This window comes from Urocitellus parryii, chromosome 7 (assembly GCF_045843805.1).
Source record: "Urocitellus parryii isolate mUroPar1 chromosome 7, mUroPar1.hap1, whole genome shotgun sequence".
Classification (NCBI taxonomy): Eukaryota; Metazoa; Chordata; class Mammalia; order Rodentia; family Sciuridae; genus Urocitellus; species Urocitellus parryii.
In genome coordinates this window covers 9018540-9040910 of record NC_135537.1, presented here as the reverse complement: position 1 = coordinate 9040910, position 22371 = coordinate 9018540, and the positions used below count along the sequence as shown (strand labels likewise).

General features: G+C 52.7%; 2 protein-coding genes across 3 annotated transcripts in view; one reads left to right on the top strand and one right to left on the bottom strand.

Moving 5' to 3' along the window:
* Tg (thyroglobulin) overlaps positions 1-22371 on the top strand; it is a 211589-nt gene that overhangs the window by 114729 nt on the left and 74489 nt on the right. Inside the window, exons 38-41 of the mRNA XM_026407413.2 lie at positions 954-1153; positions 2664-2757; positions 4677-4836; positions 10863-11065. Coding sequence (XP_026263198.2) covers positions 954-1153; positions 2664-2757; positions 4677-4836; positions 10863-11065 — 657 coding nt within the window. The remainder of the gene's footprint in view (positions 1-953; positions 1154-2663; positions 2758-4676; positions 4837-10862; positions 11066-22371) is intronic.
* Positions 17426-22371, bottom strand: part of Sla (Src like adaptor) — a 32197-nt gene continuing 27251 nt past the window's right edge. For both annotated transcript variants that reach the window (XM_026407436.2, XM_026407430.2), the window contains 2 exons: positions 19928-20060; positions 17426-19207 (listed from right to left, as the gene is read on the bottom strand). In XM_026407436.2, coding sequence (XP_026263221.1) covers positions 18994-19207; positions 19928-20060 — 347 coding nt within the window. In that variant the 3' untranslated portion in view covers positions 17426-18993. The remainder of the gene's footprint in view (positions 19208-19927; positions 20061-22371) is intronic.

The following is a 22371-nucleotide window of genomic DNA, read 5'->3' as shown; positions in this document are numbered from 1 at the left end:
CGAGGCCCTACGTCTCTTGGGTAATCAGACATGGGCCTGTCTTAAGTCCCAGAAAGCAGCACTTGGCACTGAGCCCAGGTCCCACAAAAGTTTATTGAATCTGTGAATGAACGAAAGAAAATGTGGTTGAGGAAATAAGATAGGGAGACAGAGGAAGCTGGTAACCACGGCTGGCGATTAGCATCATGGTGGGTGGACAGGACGGAGGCTCACTCAGCAGAGGTGGCAGGTGGCGGCAGCCTTGACCTATGGACAGGGGAACAGGAGGGAGGGCTTGAAGGTGTGGGCCCCCCCTGCGGCCCCAGCCTGTCTCTCCACCATGGAGAGGTACCTATGGCCACAGGCCCTCCTCAGCAGCGCTCAACTCTGTGTCTTTTGAAAACCCTTTTTATTTTCATAAATTTGCTGAAAACTCACTTATTGGCCAGAAAATGAGCTGAAATGACAGAGAAACTGTGCTTCTCACTCATCCCTGGTAGTGTGGACGGCCTGTACAGTTCACCACAGCAATCACTGGCGTGTTGGGTGGTGGGCCCCGCTAGGTGTCCTGAGGACTGGGCACTGCCTCCTGAGTGCCCTGGCATTCCCTGTAGAAGCCCCAAGGGCAGACCAAGGGCCTGGGCCTGGGTCAGCATTGGCCTCCCAAGGGCCTCAGCTTTGGGAAGAACCCAGGAGAAAATCCAGAAAAGACAAATCAGTGCTGTGCTCTGCACATGCTTGGTTCCTAGTAAGGACCAGAAGTCTCTGCAGTTATTCACAGCTGTTGTTGACGCTGAATGCTGATTGGCTATACCGAGGCTCCGAATAAACTACTGACATTTTCTGAGGCGCAAGAAGCAGTGATAGTTTTTCTTTTGCAGAAAGCACATTCAGAATGCCTGGGACCAGAGCACTCACTGCTACCTCCTGTCCCCTCTCCCCTCTCTCTAGGTGTCCCTCTGCTGCGCTTTGAGGAAGCATCTGTGCCCTCTATGTCCCTTGCCACCCATGGCCGGCTGCTGGGCAGGTCCCAGGCCTTCCAGGTGGGCTCTGCATGGAAGCAAGTGAACCAGTTCCTTGGAGTTCCGTATGCCACACCACCCCTGGCAGAGAGACGCTTCCTGGCACCAGAGCCCTCAAACTGGACAGGCTCCTGGGATGCCACCAAACCGAGGTAAGGGTTGAGTGGCAAGATTTGGGTGACTGGTACATTCTGGTTTGAGCAGGGAGTGGGTGGGGGAGACATATTGGTTAAGGTGACATTAAATGCAGTAACAGGTGTGCTCCAAGTATGAGTGGATCAACCCTGTGTTGCTCATGTAAAGTTTATCACTCGATGGGTGCCAGGGGCCTGGGAGCCCTGCTCCAACTGGTGATTCAGGGCCTAGTCTGGAGGTCTGCCCTCTTCAGCGTGAGTTTCCCCAGGCCACCTGGGGAGTTGCATCTAGAGAGGAAAGTGCAGCATTGGAGACATCTATGAGGAAGGTTCCCATGGGCCACACCTTGAGGTGGGATACATGTGTCACTTTGCACATGTTTTGCACTGGCCAAACTTACCCTGTCCCCAGTGACATCTAACTTTAATGGGACTGGAAATGCAGCATTGCAGGAAATGCAAATGAGCTAGTGGGAGAAAATTAAGAAAGCTCAGACCCCAACTCCCAAATGAGACAAAATTACAGGATGCTTTCTTTTCTTGTTGTTGTTTTGTTTTTCAAAAGTACTTATAACCTATTCTTTCGTCTCATTGAAATTTTTTATTTTTAATACATTTTGAAGGATAATTTTATGACACTTTCCTAGTTAGAGCACATTCAGCACACCTGTGAAGAGGCACCCACTCTGTCCTCCACCCCTCATCTGCACTTTCCGTCCAGCAGGCCTCAAAAGGCTCTGTCCCCAGTCCGCTGCATCCTCCATGTTCACTCCTGGCTGTGGCAGCCAGCTAAGCAGCTTCCCAGGCTTGTGGACAGATAGAGGGATGAGCTGACAGTTCCTGAAGTGCTCCCAGAAGAGAGATAAAGGCCTACAGTGGGACAGAGGCAGCAGGTGCACAATAGCCTGGTTTGGTTCTGCTGCACTCCTGGGGACATACACTGATTAGAGCACCTTGTTGGGTTGGACACGCCTGCAGGCAGATGAGGCCAAGGAGGTTCAGGAGTCTTGAACAGAGAGTGATTGGAGAGCTCAAGTCACTGTAACCCAGGGCCAGTGAGGCTGAGGGGCTAAGTCAAGTGGCCACTTGGGTAGATTTGCCTGTGCTGCCATTAGGCCTGGTCCAGGATGTGTTCTTAAGAGATGCTTGAACTGGCCCCCTACTCAGTGTTTGGTGTGGAAAGCAGGTCAGACACCTCCTCCCAGACAAAGGCCTGCACCTGTGGAGCAAGGAAGGACCTAGTCCTGAGGCATCCCCTGTGCCCTTCTCTATCTTGGGCCGTTCCCTCTGAGTTGCCATTTTGTCCCTGGGGAACGTCCGTCCACAGGCCAGCCAGAGATAGTTATGGGCCCCACTCTTCCCTTCCCTTCTCTGACCACTCCATCTCACAGTGTTGTTGCCACAGAGTGGGTGGGATGCCAGGTCTTTGGGACGGGGCAGTGGGCTCTGGCCTGGATGGTGGGTGGGAGGGGGATGGGGCATTCCTGCCTGGTCTTTCGTCCTGGGAGTTACCAGTGTGTTTCTGCAGAGCCAGCTGCTGGCAGCCGGGCACCCAGACACCCACCCCTCCTGGAGTCAGTGAAGACTGCTTATATCTCAACGTGTTTGTCCCTGAGAACATGGTGAGCTCCAAGGGCTGGCATGCTGGCCCCAGAACTGTCCCCAGAGAAATCCTGGCCCTGTGGCTCACCTCCCTCTAGCAGGAGGATAAGTAGAGATAAAGTGATTGATCAAATATAGATAGAAATATTTCTCCCATTTTAAAGGTGCAGAGACTGAGGCTGAGAAAGGCTAAATGACCTAAGGACACAGCACCTGACAGAGTGGGCACGGGGCCACCTTCTGATTCCAAACCCAGTGCTCCTTTGCTCGGGGAAGCTTGTCGTCAATGACAGTGTGCTGTTTCTGTCTCGGGCTGTTTTCACAGCCCCATCGTGGCCTTGGGGGAGGAGCCTTGACTCCGATGGGGTGAGCAGTGTCCCAGGTGATAGCCCTGGAGGAGTGGCCAGAGTCTTCTGGCCGCTGGGTTTGCAAAGGCTGAGCAGCAGCCCGCCCTGTCCCTTGCCCCACACCACCAGCAGGGCCTGACAGCAACCCTACCGTCCTCGCTGACTGATATGGTCACCAATGAGAGTCACTCAGGCCACTTTAAAAGGGGCCAGAGCTTGTCCCTGACCTGTGGGGCAGCCCCAAACCAGGAGACAAGAGTGTCTGAGCTAGCCTCCCGTGGTGGCTGAGAAGGCCTCGTGTTTTAGGGACAGTTCTACCCAGCTGTGGCACCTGCACGGCATCACTGAGAGAGTTTCTGGAGAAGGTGACAGAGGAGAGATCAGGGTGGGGTCCTGGTCAGCCTCTTCCTCTCTGTGGCTGCACCACACAGAGTCTGTCCCCAGCCCTGTAGGATGTGGGTGCCTCGTGGTGGGGAGATAACGAGATGGTCTAGATGTGCAGCCACCCTGAATGGAGGGCTTGTCAGTCAGGGACTGAGACGGTCCTGGCAGATGTATCTGTGCCAGAGTCCCTTGTCCATGGAGTGAAGAAGTTGCTGCTCAGTTGTTAGGTCCTCAGATGGGGCACGAGTTACCTGGTGCTGTGCATGCCCCGTACCTGGAGTGAGGAATGGCACCCCTGACCAGACACATTCTAATGCAGGATCTCAGATGATCCATTCCACATCCAGAAGCCTGCTCCCTCATTGGAAATGGATGATAATGCCGTCCTAGCTTCAAAGAACTGTTTGAAGACCAAATGAGAAACATGGGTGCAGACTTAGAGCAGTGTCTGGCCCTTAGCAGGTGCTACTAGCTAGCTGTGCATTGCTGAGGGGTGTAAGCACAGTGGGCTGCTGGCAGGAGCCACCGAGGACCTGGAATGTTCCTCTGGAATAAAGTAAGGGCCAGAGCTGGGGTGCTGGGAGATGGCATGTGCCATGAACAGGACTCAGGAACTGCCATTCCTGCCATCTGCCCACTCTGCATTTGGGCACAGTGTTCTGTCCTATGAAATGGGCCCAGTAGTTTGCTAGGGCTGCCATCACAACGTGTCACCAGCTGGCTGGATTAAGCCACACACATTTGTTTTCTCACAATTCTGGAGGCCAAAGTCCAAGATCCAGGGGCCGTGGGGCTGGTTTCTTCTGAGCCTCTCTCCTTGGCCACCTTCTTCTGTGTCTTTGTGTGGTCTTTTCTCTGTGTGTCTGGGTCCTAGTCTCCTTTTCTTATGAGGATACCAGCCATAGGGAATTAGAACCCAGATATATGGCTGTATTTTGGTTCTTTTACCTCTTTACAGGCTCTGACTCCAAATACCATGACATTCCGAGGTATTGGGTTTGGGACTCTAACACATGAGTTTGTGGGGACGAACTTTAGCCCATCGTGTGGGGCTAAGTCTACTTCAGGGCAGGGTGGACAGGCAGAGTTGTGTGTGTAGGCTCACAGCTGGGACTAAGCATGGAAAGAACCCTCCCCGGGCTCTTGCAGTGAAAATGGATCCCAGCTGAACAGCCCCAAATGCATGGACCCCTTTGCAACCTCCGCAGGCCCCCAACGCGTCAGTGCTGGTGTTCTTCCACAACACTGCAGGGACAGAGGGAAGCGAAGGGCGGCTAGTGATCGATGGCTCAGTCCTGGCTGCTATTGGCAACCTCATTGTAGTCACTGCCAACTACCGAGTGGGTGTCTTCGGCTTCCTGAGTTCCGGTGAGTTGCTGGCGCTGGTGGGTGTTGGTCAGCTTGGGCAACGAGACACCTAAGATAACTTACTTATACAAGGGAAGGGTTTTCTTTGGCTCAGAATTTGGAGCTCCCAGGTGACAATTGGTTGGGCCTGTTGCTTTGTGCTGTGGCAGGGCAGTGTATCATGCCCGCAGCATGTGGCAGAATGCCTGTGCTCACCTCATAGACAGGAGGAGACAGAGGAAGAGGAGGGCTGGGTGCCACAGTTCCCTGCAAGGGCATGTCCCAGGGACCTGACAACCTCCCACAAGTCCCCACCTCTCAGAGGTTCCATCAATAGCCCTTCCCAGGACCCAGCTTGGGGGGCCTTCAGGACCCAAACCACAGTGACATTGCTGCTGAGCCCTGAGCTGAGACTCACTCTGTGTGCATGTTCGTCCCTCTCTCTCAAAGCCTCAAAACCTCGCTGCCTCTGCTTCTCCTCCAGCCCAGCTAGGAAATTCCAGCCAGGCCCAGCTAGCAGAAAATCTAGCACATTCCCAGGATCCTGCAGCAATACTAACACCATAGATGAGAACAATAGTTGTCATTTTCTGAGGACTTCCTTTGTGTCTGAAGCTCTTCCAAGTACATTTCACATTTTATCTTGGCATCAGTGTGCACATGTCCATGTGTGTTCAGAAGAAAAAAACTGAGACCCAAGGAGGTTAGAAATTTGCTCAAGGTCATATGGTTAAGAAGTGGCAGAGCCAGGACCCACTGGGACTTGCCTTTTCCTGGCCACACCAAGGAGGGGATTCTAGCTCTTCTGCTAAAGGGAAGCTATTGGGTAAGGGGTGAGGGCTCTCTCAGTAGTCTACCACTGCCCTTTATTTCTGGCCTCACTAACCTGAGTATCACCCTGGTCACACCCTCCTCCATGCCCACCACACCCAAAGCCCTGCCACCCATCTCTCCTTCAGCTCAGTTACCACCAGCGTTGGGAGAACAGAGGCACTGGCCATAGGATCTGGAGCCGGCAGCCAGTGCTGCTCCTCACTGGCTCTGCCACCCTGGACTAGACCCGCCACTGTCCTTAGTCTCATTGTTTACCCAGCTTCCAAAGTTGCTGGGAGGGTAAAGTGGGAGGATACATGTTCGAGGCTTTGAGAGATGGTGAGGAATTTTACGAGCCCCAAAGATAGGGGCTGAGCTTCAGCTCTGACCTCCAAGGATCTCATTTAAGACCCAGAGAGAATGGATGGGCAGGTGGAAGGGCTGGAGGATGGACCACACTGGACTGTGTGAGTGGGTGGGCACCCAGCATGATCAGCTCGGGGTGCTGAGGAAGAAAGGCTAGGGAGGCCACGTGGCATGAAGCCAGAGAGCCTGGAGACTCTCAGGCCTGTGTGATAGGAAGCCAGGGGATACAGTGTGGGAGATGAGGCTGGAGCACGGGTTTCAGATTCCCTGGGGAGCAGGCCCACAGGGACCTCAGGATGCAAGGGGCTTCTTGCCTTCTGGCTCTCGTTCTCTGAGACCTGAGTGGCCATGGATGCCAACATCGGAACTGAGGTTTTGTGAAAGATTTGGAGGAGCAAAGAATTATTCCCTTGCGAATCTGTTTTCTTCTTCAAGGAGGAGAAACTGTGCGCTGGGTTTGTTCTCTAGGAACACAAGCTGAAGAGGGTGGGCTGAGCCAGAGGGCCAGTGAGCTTGTACTTGCTGTCTGTCCCTAAAAGGACAGGTGACTATAACTTCTAGAGAGCAGTCTTATGGAGAATTCATGTACTTCTGGAAAGGCAGACACGTTCTGGCTTCCAGCATGGGCAACCAGTAGGGAAACCACGGAAATGTCCAGAACACCCACCCTTCTCATTCCTGACCTGCTCCAACACTGCTTGATCATTTTACTCAGAGGGAAACCTATCAGCCACAGGAGGACACATCACACTTACCGAGTGCCTCCCTTCCCCAGGTATTCAGCAGGATGACCTCTAGTTCTCAGCGGCAGAGAGGTAGGGGAACTGCATGGCCCACAGTCAGCGCTGACTTGGTGTCGAACTGCTGGTCTCTACCAACAACCAGAAACACCAGTGTCGCTGGCTCCTGGAGGCTAGAAGCGTGCCGTGTTCTGTAGGAAGCCCTTCTGCTTGCATTTAGCCACAGGAATTTGATTTACTTATTCACTGGGCCTCCCTGAATGTTCAGGCCTCTCCCATGGTGCCTCCTGCCCTTCAGCCCAAGATGTCAGGATCCTCATCAGATCCAGCAGCAAAGACCAGGGCCACCGAGGAGCGGCCAAGCTGTGTGTAGAAAAGATCCCCCAGTGCAGAGGCCTCTGCTGCAGCCAGAGGTTGGTAGAGAACCTTTCAGGGAAAGGACCCTCTGCCACAGCCGCAGGTTGGTGGCAGGGCCTCCCTGTATAGGTAGCCTTCTCCTTTGGCCACAAAAGGGTCAGTGTTGGGCCTCTTTATGTAAGCAGGATGCCACTGCTCCCCATCTGAAGGAGAACTCGTCCAGCAGAAGGGAAAGGGGCAGGCCTTCCATCCCAGTTAATCTCCCCAATGACCCTGTCACCAGATACAACTGTCCCCTCCCCTTTTTTTAACATCTTTTTTTTTTTTAGTTGTAGTTGGACACAATACTTTTATTTTATTTATTTTTTAATGTGGTGCTGAGGATTGAACCCAGGGCCTTACACCTGGTAGGCAAGCACTCTACCACTGAGCCACAACCTCAGCCCAACTGACCCCTTTTCAATTAAAAAAAAATCACATTTTTTATCATTTAGAGAAGTTTTAAGTGTACAGAGAAATTAGCAGAATGTACAGAGCATTGCGTACCTTTCTATAGCCCTCAGGTTCCCCTGTTAGTGACACATGCTTTGGCATAGTGCATTTGCTACTGTGATAAACCATGAGGTTTATTCACTAAAGTGCTAGCTTTAGTCACCTAAGGGCCAACTCTTTTGTTGTACATTCTGTAGGTCTTGCCAAATACGCGATGCCATATGGCCACTGTTGCAGTATCTTACAGAAGGGTTTCCAGCCCTGCAACCTCCCTGGGCTCTACCTGTTCGTGTCTCCCTTTTTCACTGCACACTGACCCTGTGCTTCACCACACAGGACTGGAAAGAGTTGGGCCACTTGGGTGCCAGCCTCCCCAGGGAGAGCTGCGCATCTGAGTGGGACAGGGCCCCAGGCCGCCCCCTTGCTCTGTGGGAACAGGGTGTTCTGGGCAACTCCTTCCCTCTGAGACTTGCGAGGTGGCTCAGTGGAGTCACATGTTCAAGTGCGTGAAGGCCTGGCACCGGGAGCTGCCCGTGTCAGTGTCCCGCCCACCTTTGACAACCAGCCTCTTGCCCTCAGCCATCCAAGGCTGCAGCAGCAGCAGCCTCTGCCCTTCCTGAGCCAGGCCAAGCAACCGCCCAGGTCCCCGCTCATTTGATAACAAGCATAGCATCTGCTGGGGGACCCCACAGTGAAAATGGCCCCCTGGAAGCCTCCATGTTTTCTAAAAGAGACAAGTGAAAATGAAAGCCGAAGTTCCCTCCAGTCTGGCCTCCCACTTGGCAAACTCATGCTGTCTGCGCAGGCCCAGGGCCTGCAGGGAACCTTGGTTCCTGTTGACATGAGAAGGTAGACAGGAAGTGAGGGGTGGAGGAGGGCCAGGAGAGGCCATCTCCTCCAGCCAGGACCCTACAGATGGGGCAGACCCCAAGGGACACCTGACCACAGTGATTGTCCTCTTCTGGCAAAGCATGGTGGGGAGGGGACTGGGTGGTGGGTGCAGAGCTAGGGGAGGAGCTATGGGCCCTCCACAGGGTGGGGAGCAGAGGAAGTGAGTGTTGGCCAGGGAACTAGTCAGAAGGTTTGGCCACCACGGTAACCACACATTGCCATTACCTCATTGTCCCTTGGCACTTGGGGACCTCCAGAGAGGGTCTGCTATTCTTACAACCAGAAAAACTGCCAGAGAGTCTGGCCACAGAGCTTGCCCCCTCACAGGCACTATTTCTGCTGCTGGAGACCAGGAATTCCTGCCAAGGGTGTTGGTGAGACAGTGTTGGGGCCTACTGTTTCATTGTATTTAAGGGAGAACCACATCTTCTGTAATGCACCATGTCCAGCACAGTCCTGCTGCCTGCACACATGTCAGCAAATGCAATCATCAAACCAAAGCCCTCCGTGTTTTACAGATGGCAAAGCACACAAATGTTAAGTACCTGGTACATGGCCCACACTCCTAGTGCATGGCGTGGCTGAGACTGCAGGCCACCCCAGCCCCACGGCCTTTACCAGAGTCCATCCATAAGACTGGGTCCTGTTCAGGGGTTTCTGTTAATTGTCAAAGAAACTGATGAGCAGACAAGAGCTGATCAGAACACAGAGGGAACAATGTACTGTTTGACGGGATGTTTGCAGTGAGCACCCCTCTCGGTTCCTGCCCTGGGCTGAGCAGGCTGCAAGTCAGCAGGAGTGTGGTGTGTGTGTGCGTGTGCACGTGGTGCGTGCGTGTGACGATGGAGTGAGGTGGGGCTAGGGTGGGGCCCTGAGGATGAGGAGAACTGGGCTCAGCCATCCTCAGACTGCAGGGGACACTATGGATGTGATGAGCGGCCCTGGGAGCCAGAGCCCAGACCCATTGCCCTGATCTGGAGAGACCTGGGTCCAGAATTGTGCAGGAGCACTGAGGCTGTCACCCAGCCCGTGTGAGCAGGAGTTTCATAAGTAAACACTTAAATTTCTTAATACCCATCACAGATTTTTCAACAAATGTCTGTGGAATTGGATTGAATATTTGGACAAAGAGCTCTGATTATGAATTAGGATTTCAGTCCCAACTTGATCTCACATTCACTCCTTGTGTCTGAATAGTCTTGCTCCCAGATTTCTTCTGTTTCACCGGGGAAGGAAGAGGCTGGGCCCGCGAGCTCACTGTGGCTTATAAGCCCTCCCCTGGAGGCTGCAGGCCCGAGCTGGGATCCTGTCTCTTACCCTCGCAGGGCCCAGCACCAGGCACTGGAGGGAGCCCTCTGATTTGTTAGAGGAGTGACCTCTTGCATGACCCCACTCTGACCTCCCCAAGTCTGTGGACTCAGTGTTGGCAGTGTCACTCACACACAGCGGGAAGCGGGTACGTGGGAAGTGGACGTCAGGGCCATCCCCACCCTGTTGTCACTGGTGATCTAGGTGTGGCTGTCACTCTTCAGGTCCCGCTCAGTTGATGCCCTGCTTTCCTGGGGAAACAGAATCCTGCTAGCCGTCACTTGGGGTCTCATGGAGCACTGTGAGGGGTCTGGAGCTCGGGGCCTGGGCTGCTGACGTAGGCAGGAGTCATCTGCTGAGAACTGTCAGTGAAGAAGCGTGTGCGCCTCAGGCGAGAGCGGCAAGGCCTGGGGTTGCGGGTTACAGAGAGAGCAGGTCCTGACCAAGGTGTATGGAGATACATGGAGTCCCAGGACAAACAGGAGGGTGGGGCACGTGGTGTCCCCAAAGCCCCCGAGAAGAGCAAGTTTTTGCTATGCTTTTGTCATGTCTGAATTATTTCATTAAAAAGAAATAGTAAGAGGTCTTCAACAAATAGTTACTGAATTCTATAGAAAAGAAGAGATGTCACCTCAGTTGCACACTATTAAGGGCCACAGAACATGAGGCAAGGGAGAGACTGGGGTCCTCAGCCCCCTCCTGGCCTGGCCATTGTTAGAGAGAGCCCCTGGCAGCTTGCAGGGAGGGTCCCTTCCCTCAGGGGCCGAGCCGGGTGGTGGAACTCAGCAAGCTCTGCTTCCCATCAGAGCAGCTCCCCTGCAAGTCCCCTCGTTCACTGACAGGCAGGTGTGGCTCAGAGAGGTGAGGATGCTCGAGGCTGAGCCAGAAGTCAAGCCAGCTGCATCTGACTCCAAAGCCCAGGTCCTCCCCACTGTCCCTCGCCATATTTGGAAAGTGTAGTTCCAAATAGGAGGCCTGAGGGCCCCTAGAGGAGCCACGGGCCTGACATGGACAGCACCATGAATGTTCGACCCAGAGTTGCAAAGTCACACAGAGGTACCATCTTCCTCTTCTCTGCAGGGTCCAGGGAGGCGACTGGCAACTGGGGGCTGCTGGACCAGGTGGCAGCTCTGACTTGGGTGCAGACCCACATTGGAGCATTTGGCGGGGACCCTCGACGTGTGTCCCTGGCAGCAGACCGTGGCGGGGCTGATGTGGCCAGCCTCCACCTTCTCATGACGAGGACCACTGGCCCCAGGCTCTTCCGGAGGGCTCTGCTGATGGTGAGTGCCGCATCCTGTCTGCAGTCTGCTCTGAGGTGTTCACTTGGCTTCAATTGTTTGGTCTTCTCTTATCCTTTATGCCAAGTGTGAATCTGCTGTAGTCATCTTTCCAGGTAGGAGTGGATCCAGAATGCTGAAGGGCCCCCTCAAATATTTTCCAATCATATTCAAAGTGCTAAAAATTCCATGTGGAAGCTCTGTTTCCTGGGAGAGCCTCACTGGAGTTTAGTGTCCATGATGATAATGGTGATACTGGTGATGATGCTGATGGAGATGATGGTGATGATGAGATGATGATTATGATTAAAGTGATGGTGATGATGGCGATGATGATGATGATGGTGGTGATACTGATGATGGTGATGGTGATAATGCTGTTGGTGATGAAGATGATGCTGTTGGTGATGAAGATGATGCTGTTGGTGATGAAGATGATGGCAATGATGGTGATAATGCTGATGATGCTGATGGTAATGATGCTGATGACAATAACGATGATGATGGTGGCGATGGTGATGATGCACTGATGCTGATGGTGATGATGATGATGATGATGATGATGGTGATGATGATGGTGGTGGTGGTGGTGGTGGTAGTGGTGTAATGATGCTGATTCTGATGAAACTTATGATGGAAGAAATAACCTGGTTGGTCATAGCATAAGCTCTGGTGTCTCTTGTTCTGTCATTGATTTTCTTCTAATTTCACTGAGCAACTAGTGTGAGCAAGTGGTGTGTGCTAGATGCTGGAAATGCCATGCCAACAATACTGTCCCACTTCCCAGGTGGCTCAGGGTCCTGGGGCTGGGGGCACAGCAATTAAAGAGAGCCCCAAGCACAGGGGAAGGCACAGCGTGGGGGAGGGCTTCCCTGGAGAAGGAGTGACCTGGTGACAGGCAAGGCCTGGGGGTGTCATAGTGGGTAGTGATGTGGAGGCAGAGGAGCCAGATGGTCCTGCATGTCCCGAGTTTCATCCTGAGTGTGCCAGGTGATAGCAAGGGTTTTGCTCATTGGTTTGTCTGTTTCATTCCATGATCCAACCATTTTGGTGGCACTGAGTACACTCCCAATTGTGTGACTATCACCATGATCCATTGCCAGAACTTTCTGTCCTCAAACAAGACTCTGTACCCAATAAGCCACCCATTTAGCCCTGGGGACAGCTAATCTATGGATCTGCCTATTCTGAGCACCTATTATTAGTGGAGCTGGCAGGATTTGTGTTTTTGTGCCCAGCTTTTTCCACTCAGCATGATGTCATCCAGGTTTGTCCATGTCATAGGAGGTGTCAGACTCTCCCGTGTTTAGGACTGAGTGATGCTGCACTGTGCAGACGTGCTGTGTTCTGTTGACCCATCGGTTCACTGTTAATAGGCCCCTGGCTGCTCCCACCTTCTGCTACGGTGGAGCACTGTGATGGGCAGGGGTGTGCTGTCAAAGGCTTTCTAAGCAGGTGAGAGCAGGTGCTTAGAGCTGCCCTTAGAGTGGCAGGAAAACGAATGGGAGGAGCCATGTTGGGGGCAGAGAAGGCCATCGGGAGCCTGCAGAGGAACTCATTGAAGCCAAGGTGGAGAACAGCGAGACCCAGCCATGGGCCCAGTTCCTCACTGACCTGCTAGCAGGGCTAGGACCATGGCATTGCTCCCAGCCTTGCTCAGCCTTTCTGGGGTGCAAACCCTTGATCATCGGAGGGGAGAGGGTCATTGGCCATAAGGGAGGCTGGGTCAGCACTGTCTCCATTCCCAACAGAGACCCCACCTGCTCTGGCCTCTCTCCTTTGGCAACAGGAACATTTATAAGGCTCTGGATTCACTCCCCGTGGCGTGCCTGTGCAGGCAACTTCCTCTGATGGAGAGACTTTCTCCCCAACTCCTCTTTGCTCCCTGCTTGTCCCTTAGGAAAGCCTTCCAGACTTCTCCCTTAGACCCGGCCCCTTACATGACTCGTGCTGTGCAGCGTCATCAGGATTTCCACTGGTAACTGACGCTCTCAGTGCCCAGTCCGCCTCCTCACAAGGCTGAGCTCTGGCCGAGCAGGGTCCAGGCACCTGCATGCACACCTTACTGTGAGCAGGTGCTCCAGGGGACAGCGGGTGAGCAAGTGAACCAAGTGACCCGAGAGTGTCTGCGGGAGCCAGGATCCACAGGCTAGCCCTGCTTCTCTCTCCAAGGCTAGCCCAGCTCCTCCACCGTCTTTGGGTCTCTTTCCTGTGAGTCTGGTTTTCTTCCTCTGTTTCTCTGAAGTTGCTCCATCCTAATGGCAGGAGGTTTGAGCACCAGCATTTGTCAGTTCCTGGTGTTGAAAGCTCAGCTTCCTCTTTGAGTTGATCCCAAAGAGACTCCTCCAGGGCCCACTCAGCAACGAGATACTCACTAGGACCCAGACAATGCCCAGACATCTTCCAAAAGGCCTGGAAAGCAGGTTTTTTTCTTTTTCGGGGTTTAGGTGTTTGGGGAATTTCAAAACTGAATCTGTTTTAACAAATGGCAGTATATTTAAAAATAAACCTTCCGTCTGTTTTACTCACTTGGAAGCAGTTTTTACAACTGTTCCCAGAAGTCCTTGGGATGCAAGTGAAATTATTTGGAATTGGGAGAACTGAAATACTTCAACGTATTAGAAATTCTTAAATATGTTCTTTACCACAGATGTTGGGGCAATGGATGCGGGTTGGCAGTTTATTCTTGGGTAAAATCTGCAGTCTCTCTGCAAGTTCTTGGGGCTAGAACTATTAAAATATTAGTGGAGAAGCTCCTTTGATGGTGATTAAGAACCCACATTTGTTTAACATATTTGAGTTCACAAACACTTTCATTATCTTGGATTCCTCACATTGGTTGGCATGGGATCTTCATTTTATTTCCTATGTAGAGATCAGTTTTCTGAGGCTCAGAGACATCTAGTGACCTGCCAAAGAACACACAATAAAGAAACTAAAGCCAAATCCCATGTTTTCCCATTCCTAAGGACGTCTTTGGGAATTGAAGTTCTCTCAGGGTCTGAAGATGTGAGGGAAGAAGCCAGAACCAAGAATCAGAGGGGTGGACATTCAAATCCTGGCCTTGGAAAGAACTCTTCACCTGGCATTTCTCACCTGTGACATTATCATGGCGCTTTCTCTCTGTGTCCTATGGGCTGGTGACATTGTCATAGCATCAGGTTCCCAAAGTGTCCTGGGAACCCAAGAAACCCAACCTCCCCTCCGTGGCAGGGAGCTGCCTCCAACTACAGGTGGCCCAGGACCTCCTACCTGCCCTGGCCAGGTGGAGGGAGAAAGGGGCGTGCTGGAAACATGCATCACCGCCAGAGGTCGGGCAAGCCTTAAGGGAGGAGAAAGGAGGAAGTGACTCCTAGGACCTAGGAACCATTCCCTGCCGTCCTCCTTCCTCAGAGTGAGCTCCTGGCCTCGAGGCAGCCTCCTGCACCTTTCCACCTCTGTTTCTGTGGGAACTCCTCTGCAGCTCCCGGGCTCTCACCATGTGGAGAAAGGCCAACCTCCCCCAGGCTTCTCTCCTCTGATTGTGGTCAGTGTGTCCAGCGTCTGCTAGAAGATCCCTTCCGTGGTTCAGGGCTGAGCCAAAGGGCCTCCACATTTGTTTAACATATTTGAGTTCATAAAACAAAGAATCTCTCTCAAAGAATCTCCCCTTAAGAAGAGACTTCTATTTAGCAGCTTTTAGGAATTCTGCTTGTCCTGCGTGTTTATGATTTTTCTCACATATCTGATTTTGACTATGGCGAGGTGCTGGGAACCTTAGAGTTCCTTAGCACTTAGTAGGGAGCCTGGTTCTCGGGAGGGTCCAGGGCGAGGCTGAGCTCCACTGAGCAGATGGGGAGATGGAGCCAATGGCCGTGGCCCTCTTGCCTCATTGTCTGCAGATCTCACCTCACAGTGGGTGGGAGCGCTCTCCCCTGCTCATCAAAGTGGTCTCGCCAGTCATGGATTTGGTGCTCCTAGAAGGTTTTAGAATAAGTCTTTTGAAGTTTTCTTTCCTTGTCTTTTTTCCCTAATTCTCCTGCTGGTAATCTGAGTATCATTTCATGGAATTCATTGCTAATTTTGGGAAAAGAAAACCTGCATTGCCCTGCTGTTCAGCCTGGCATCACGAATCAGGCTGACAATCAGCCGTGGACACAGCAGTTTGGTTCCCTTCAGGCTTCTCCCTGGGTTTGAACGGTTTTGTAAAAGTCTGTGTGATCAGGTGGTCCTGGTTGACCCGGTGAACGTGCTTTGTCTCCTGTGGTGTTTTCTGGTTTGTGAAGCCTGGGGCCGGGAAGTAAGTGGGCTTGGGACTTCGCTGAGCTCTCTTCTCGGCTTCCATGCCTGGCCTGGTGGTTTTTAGGGTTTCTTTGAAGCTGCCTCTCCATCTTCAAATGAGGGCAGGTCCCTTTGTGTCCCCTTTGGACCAAACCACCCACCTGCTGCGTCTTGGAGACCCAGTAGCAAGGCAGCTTACAGACGAAAGGAGTTTCTTTCCTTCTTTCTCTTTCTCAAAAGCGTCCCCTAGCCATACCTAGCCCTGCCCTCATACCTGAGTGGGAGCTCTGGAGAGGGGTCCAGGCAGCAGGGAGGAGCTGCAGAGGGAGGAAGGCCTCCCTGTGGTCCTGGGCGCCACACCCTCTCCTGGACACTGTTACCAAGGGAACTGCACCTGATTTGCTTTTTCTTCTTTGTCTTTCTGGGCCATGCTGGTTTGTGTTTTGATCTATCATATCAATCTTATTATTTAGACAATGTTTTGGCTTTCAAAATCTTCTCTATGGCTCTGTTTTAGACTCCAAATCACTGACATCTGTTCTTATCATTACGGTCCTTTCTCCTGACTCTGACTAAGCGGTGGTCTCTTACTTCCTGAGTCGGAAGCTGACCTCATCACTTCTCATTCTGATCAATGTCAGATGTAAGCAATGAAGTTTTATCAACTCTTCCCCAGAAATTTTGCAAAGTAGCAATATTGTCATTTGTTTCTGAATATCTTATTTTTTTTTGCATTATTTTCTTCTTATCCAAAAGATTTTTTAAAAGAATTTAGATTCATAGAATTGTTATCCACCCTTTTGCAAATCGTTTCCATTTGTGTTACCCCTGGTCATAGAGCACAGCAGAAGGACTCCATGCCCTGATGTCTGTAGCTTCCTCCGTGTCTTGATGGGTTCCTGTTCATTGGCAGAAAAGGGGCCCAGTGTTATTAAAGTCTGTACACCTCTCCACTTCTGCTTGTTCAGTCTAGCAGTTTCTGAGACTCCAAATGGAATGATCGGTTTATGCATCTATCCTCATGAGAGTGTCCTGATGTATTTTGAAGCTGTTTATCTTTTGAGTGACACAGGTTGTGAGCGTCCCATCTTCTCAGTGGATTGCTCCTTCTGTGACATCTGCCTTTGCCCTGGTGTCATTTAGATTCCATTTGCCTCAACATGAAACATGTTTGTTCATTTTCTCCATGAAAACTTTCCACCCCTTTGTTTCCAAAATCTCTTCATCTTTTGCTTTAAGCATAAGTCAACTAGACAGTAAATGCTGGGGTTTTAAAAATCCATCCTCCACATAGCAGCCAGGTGATCCCACAAACATATGGAGATGCTGTCACCCCCTTAGGTCCTTGGATGACTTCCTGTTTCTCTGAGTAGGCCCTGCGCCCCTCCCTTCCCCTTGAGGGCCTGAGAGCCTGCAGGCCTGCTTCACCCACCCCATGCCCACACTCCCTCTCTTAGCACACTGCGCCCTTGCTACCCTACTGTCCTGCTGGTACCCTCAGCCTGTAGGAGCTGCCTGCTGTCCCTGTCCCTAGATCTGTGCATGGCAGTTAGCTGCTCCTCTCCCAGGCCTCAGCTCAGTGGCTGGGTCCACTGCTGCCTCCCTCAGCATCCATCTAAAGAGACCCCATCCACTGGGCTCTGCAGTTTTCTGCATGTCCCTCCTCCTCATCAGAAAGCCTCCTGTTATGTGTGACATCAAGTTCCATGACATCAGAGGCCCCACGGGTTTTCCCTGATGCAGCCCGAGCACCTGGAGCAGTATTTATTTAGTAGGTGCCCAGGAATCATTTCTAGAAATTCTCAGAAGACCAAATAGCTCACCTACCACCAGTGATGTACGGTTCTCTTGATGGTGGCGAAGATTCTGCCTCCCTCACCTCATGCCCACCTTCCAGGGTGAAGAGACTCCACGGCTCCAGGGAGTCTGGCTGGGGCTGTCCTCAGGAAGCTGCAGAGCCCCTGAGAGAACTTTCCACTCACCGCCACCTGGAAGCTCCCACATTCAAGGCTTAAATATTTATTAGGCTTACTTTAATCAGGAATAAATACATGATTGAACAAAGTGTAATGCTCCCCACTTAGAACCCCCCTGGGGCTCCCCAATGCTCCAGTCACATTGGTCACAACAGAAAATAACAGAAGTCACTGTATAGACATCTGGAGCGCAGAGGCACCAGGCCTCCAGGTAAAAGTCCCGGGTGTCACAGGTGTCACGTTCCTTTCTCACGTGCTGGCTGGTGGCTTTGGATCAGCCGTGGGGGATTGTCAAGGAAGCCACAAATGCCTCCTTGTATGAATACCCTGGAATCTGGTGACACAGCAAATCATGTAAACACATAGGCACGTACCACCAGCAGCATGAACTCATGTCCGTGGACGTGCCCGTGAGCAGACGTGAAGGGCCACGTGCACGCGCCCCCTCCCCAGAGTCCCTGGAGGGGGAAGAGTGAGTCATGAGCCGTCTGCAGCTGCCTGCCTTCCTGGCAGGATCCGACTGTCTGGTTCATCGCTCCTTCTCCGCCTGTGTTTTCACCCGTCTCCTACAGCTATATATGGCAAAATCAAGCCACTCAGGGCCTCCCCTCTTCCTGGAGCTCGGTATTCGCACTCATGTGGATACCAGACCCTTCCTAGGATAAAATGTGGTGTGAGTCAACTCCTTAGAAGTGAACACTTTCCTTCTTTTAAGAATATCCGGCCTTTCTTCCTGTCACGTCCAGCAGCCCTAAGCTCCATGCAGATCCCTGGACATGGGCACCCCGTCCCCTGCCCCAGCCCATCCCAGGCTAGCAGTCCATCTCTCCACTCGAGGCTGCTTTTACATTCCCTGCTTATCCACTCTCTCTCTGCCTCACTGTGACACCTCACTGGGGGCTGGGCTGAGTCACCCTTGTTTCCCTATTTGGTCCCCACCTCACACAGGACTTAACACAGCACCTTTTTACACAATTGTGAAGGAATCACTGGTTCGTTAACTCTGGCAAGGACCCCAGCAGCCAGAGAAGCTCTTTCTGTGCTGCAGACCCTGGCTGGGGCCCCTGGAAGGTGGTGAGTCCCAGGCCACCTCCCTTCCCCACTAGGCGCCGCCCTTGCCCCATGTCCCCTGCCCTCGTGGTGGACCCAGGAATCCACCAACTTCAGGCCGCGTGGCTTTGGTGCAGGAGAACGCCAACGTCTCCTCCTGGTGTGGAGGAGCTAGCCAGTCCGTCGGCTGGGGTTTAGTGTCAGCGGGTCTCTTACAAGGGAGGAGGTGTCACTCAATGGCAGCGCGGCTCACACCTGCTGCCCCCCTCTGCAGGCTGCGGTCCTCCTCCACCTTCCACCTCCTTCTGCCAGTCGACTGAGGAATGCTTCCGGCGCAGTTTCTGGAAGAATTCCTCATCCTTCCCGTGCGTCACGGGCACATCCTGGTCTGCTGGGCTCTTTGAGACACTGTCCCATCCCATTGAGACTTGACAAGTCCTGTGTCACAGCCCTGGTCAGACACGGAGGAGGGGGTCCCTTTGGTCATGATGTGGATAGAGAAGGTGAGAGTTTGGGTCTCACGATGGCTTCTCCTGGCTGGAATTGGGTTGTCCAGGGGCCAGAGAATCCTGCCTTTTGCAAGATCCCAGGTGACAGTCAGAACCTCTGTGGCCTCGGGGGCGAGCCCGGGCGTCTGCTGTGCCGCTAGTCTTCAAAGTACGGTGGCGACGAGAGCAGCGAGCTCTTCCTCTTGCTTCCACTGTACATCAGCGAGACGCTCTTCTTCTTCCGATCAAAGGGGCTACTGTCATCCCCAGTCAGGGACAAGTAGGACGCGATGCTTTCCCGAAGACCATAGCTGAAAAGGGACTCATCCACCCCAAGTGGGTTCCCTGCTCCCTCAGGGTCCTCCTGCAGTCTGTGAGTCAGAACAGGTGGCAGAGAACGGGAGAAAAGAGTAGGATATTGACAGAGAGGGGACAAGGGACAAAGAAAAGGAAAAGGAAGAAAAAAAGAGAGCCTAGTTAATATCCTTTTAGCTTCTTGTTCTAATTCTGGTTCTTACATTTGTTGGCTATGTGATCTTGACAAACCACTCAGCCTCTCTGAATTACTGTTTTCTCCAGTGCCTGTAACTTCCAACTGTAAATCTAAGTGAATTTTTCTATAAGGAAGATCAGTTTTATTCATCTCCTAGCCAATTCTGATCTCTGATTTTCTTTGAACTTACCCATGGTATGAATTTTGATTTCTGTTCAATTTATAAGATAATCCACCAATCACAAATGATGGATATTCACCTCAAAATTTAATGGCTGGCAATGGAAAAAAAAAAAAGACTAAATCAGTGGAAGATGTTTTTTCTCTTAGCAAAACTGAGTCACCTCAGTTTTGTCATGTTTAAGTTCCATGAGTGAGTCTTAAATACTACTAAATGACACAGGTTGGCTCGTGCGTTAGTCTAGGACCTGTGCAATCAGGAAAGCAAGGCGGTGTCCTGCTGGACAATGCCTTCTAGCTTTCAGCAGGGACTCCTAAGGACAAGGGGACTGAGGGCTGTGGTGGGAGTGGCCAACGACTTCAGGCCACGGCTCTCCACACCGTGTCGGGCTCACGCGCTCAGGGGACACCCACACACCTGGACACTCTCTTCCAGTCGAAGGTCTTCTGGCGCAGGGTGACGGGGGAGCTGGAGGCTCTGGCTGCTGGCGCGGGCGTGCTCTGCGTCAGGCAGGGCGTGGTGAGCACACAGCACAGGCCATCGGCCACCTCTGCAGGGGGAAGCAGACAGGGTCAGGCCCAGGGAAGCTGTGGCCAGGGTGGAGTGCAGGCCTGAGCACCATCTGGTCCAGCTCCTGGCCCTTGGCATGGGAAATAAAGGCAGGGACTTGAAAGGGGTGTGGAAGGTAGTGGCCAGGCTGAGAGTCACACACCCAGTCCTTGGAGGGCTGCTAAGAGGCCCTGAATGTGCGGCACACTTAGCTAGGCCCAGGCAGCCGGAGGGGCTGGGGACCAGAAACCAGTGGAAGCTGGAGAGACAGCACCTCAGCTGTCCCTGGCGGTGTCCCCGTGCCTGCTCCTGGCTTCCCCTGTGACTGCACTGACCTCAGATGTCACCTACGTAGGTGCGTGCGGGGATGTGAGGTGGACTGTGAGGTCAGTGGGAAGTCTGGTTGACTGTGCATCTAACATAATTAGGGGGTGGAGACCTAAGTGACCCCCCGGCTCATGAAAGAGGAAGACAAAGCCAGATCCAGAGCCCAGCAGGCAGGGCAGCCCTGGGTGCCCCCCTTAGCCACACTTAGGCAACTAACAGACGTGGAGGAGGAGAGGTGCTGACACAGGAGGGACCCAGGAGCCCTGCTGAGCTGGTGCCGCCTCTGCATCTCACCAAGGCCCCTCTCTGTGTGCAGTCAGTATCTTGGGCCCGTTCTAGAGATGAAGAAGCTGAGGAAGCCATGGACACGGAATGTGGCCAAACCCTGTCTCATGGATTTGGGACCAGGTTCTCATTCCAAAGCAGGTCAGTGTCCCTTAGGAGGAGAAGACAGATCTTCCTCGGCCTCCCAGAGGTGACACTGGTCTGGTTCACTCCCCTCTACACATCTCACTGCAGTGCTCCATCCTCTCACTCCTCGGGCTCCGGAGACCCTGCTTTCAGGGTCCCCTGCTCCCGATGTCCCTGGCCATGTCTTAGAAGACCACAGAAAACATCTTGTATTTTCAGACCATTTCAGTTAGTTGCAGAGGGGAACCTGTGGCTGCCCCCTGTCAACCGATGCTGGGGCCAGGGTCGTCTCTCTGGAAGGCACTTGCTCTGTGCAGCCCTCCCTGTGGTGCAGCAGGCCGAGCGGGCGTGGTGTTCCGAGCCACAGTCTCTTGGCCTCCTGGTCTGTGAGAGCTTTGTTGGGGCAGCATTCATTTCATGTTTGCTTTTGTCTATGCAAAATTTATGGTCTGCACACCCCCCTGATGATTGTTATTAAAAGCCAAATACCACGACCAACCTTCACTCCTACCCAGCACAGTCGGCTGTTTCCAGGACGCCCTTCCTCTTTCATTTTGAACTAACCGTGAGGTTTTCGGTATCACAGAGGCGATATTTGTAATCATTTATTTTGCATCTGCCACAGGCGCCAGGCTGGGCTGCACATGGCACAAGAAAGATTATGCTTGATAATCATTCAGTCCCCTGCTGGGGCCACTGTCACCACCTTCCAGGAATGGGAAGCAGAGGAGGTGGGGCACTTGCTCCAGCCCCCCCCAGCCTGGGCCCCAGGATGGGCCTGCCTCTCCCAGTAGCCACTGCTTCCATATCACCCGCCACTTCATAGGCCAGGGATATCACCCAAAGGCTGTGTGGGTTCCTTTCTCCTTGAAAAGGCCTTTGCTCTTTTGATTCAATACCCTGACTCCTAGAGAGTGCTGGCAAGGTTCCTCAGGGTGAAAGGTCAGGCACCTGAACCCAAGGGGAAGCCGAAGCCGCTAACAAAGTGAGAAGGGCTTCTTCCCTGGCTCCCCCCAGTAGGACAGAGCAAGAGGGGGGGGGGAGCAGCCCCACTCAGGCAAAAGTGGGTACCACTCAGTAAGTCCTCAAGGTCATGGCCATGTCCTCTCCTTAGCACCTCCAGAGAGTTGGGACAACTGGTGTCTGCATTGTGTGGGAAGAAAGTGGGGCAAAAAGAGGCAAATATGCAGTCCAAGGTGGCCCAGCTCCCAGTGAGCAAGCAGAGCTGGAAATAATCACTGAGGTGCCAGAACCAGCTGTTGGAAACTCTGCAACTGTTTACAATTGTTCCTTTGTCCAGGGGGCAAATTCCAACTCCTGAGCTGGCATTCAGGACCTGCACAGCTGAATCCCACTTTCTGTCTTCTGACTCTACACTGACCCATCACTCTATCAGAACTAACCATGCTTCTACCATCTTGGAAGATGCTCCCTGTCTTGGTCTCCCCATCTAGCAAGCACTATGCAAATTAATAAAATAGATGCCTCATCCTTAGGATCTCTTTGGGAAACACAGACCAGCATGCGCTCACCTAGGCCACACTGCACAGTTATCAGAGTGCAAGGGAAAGGAA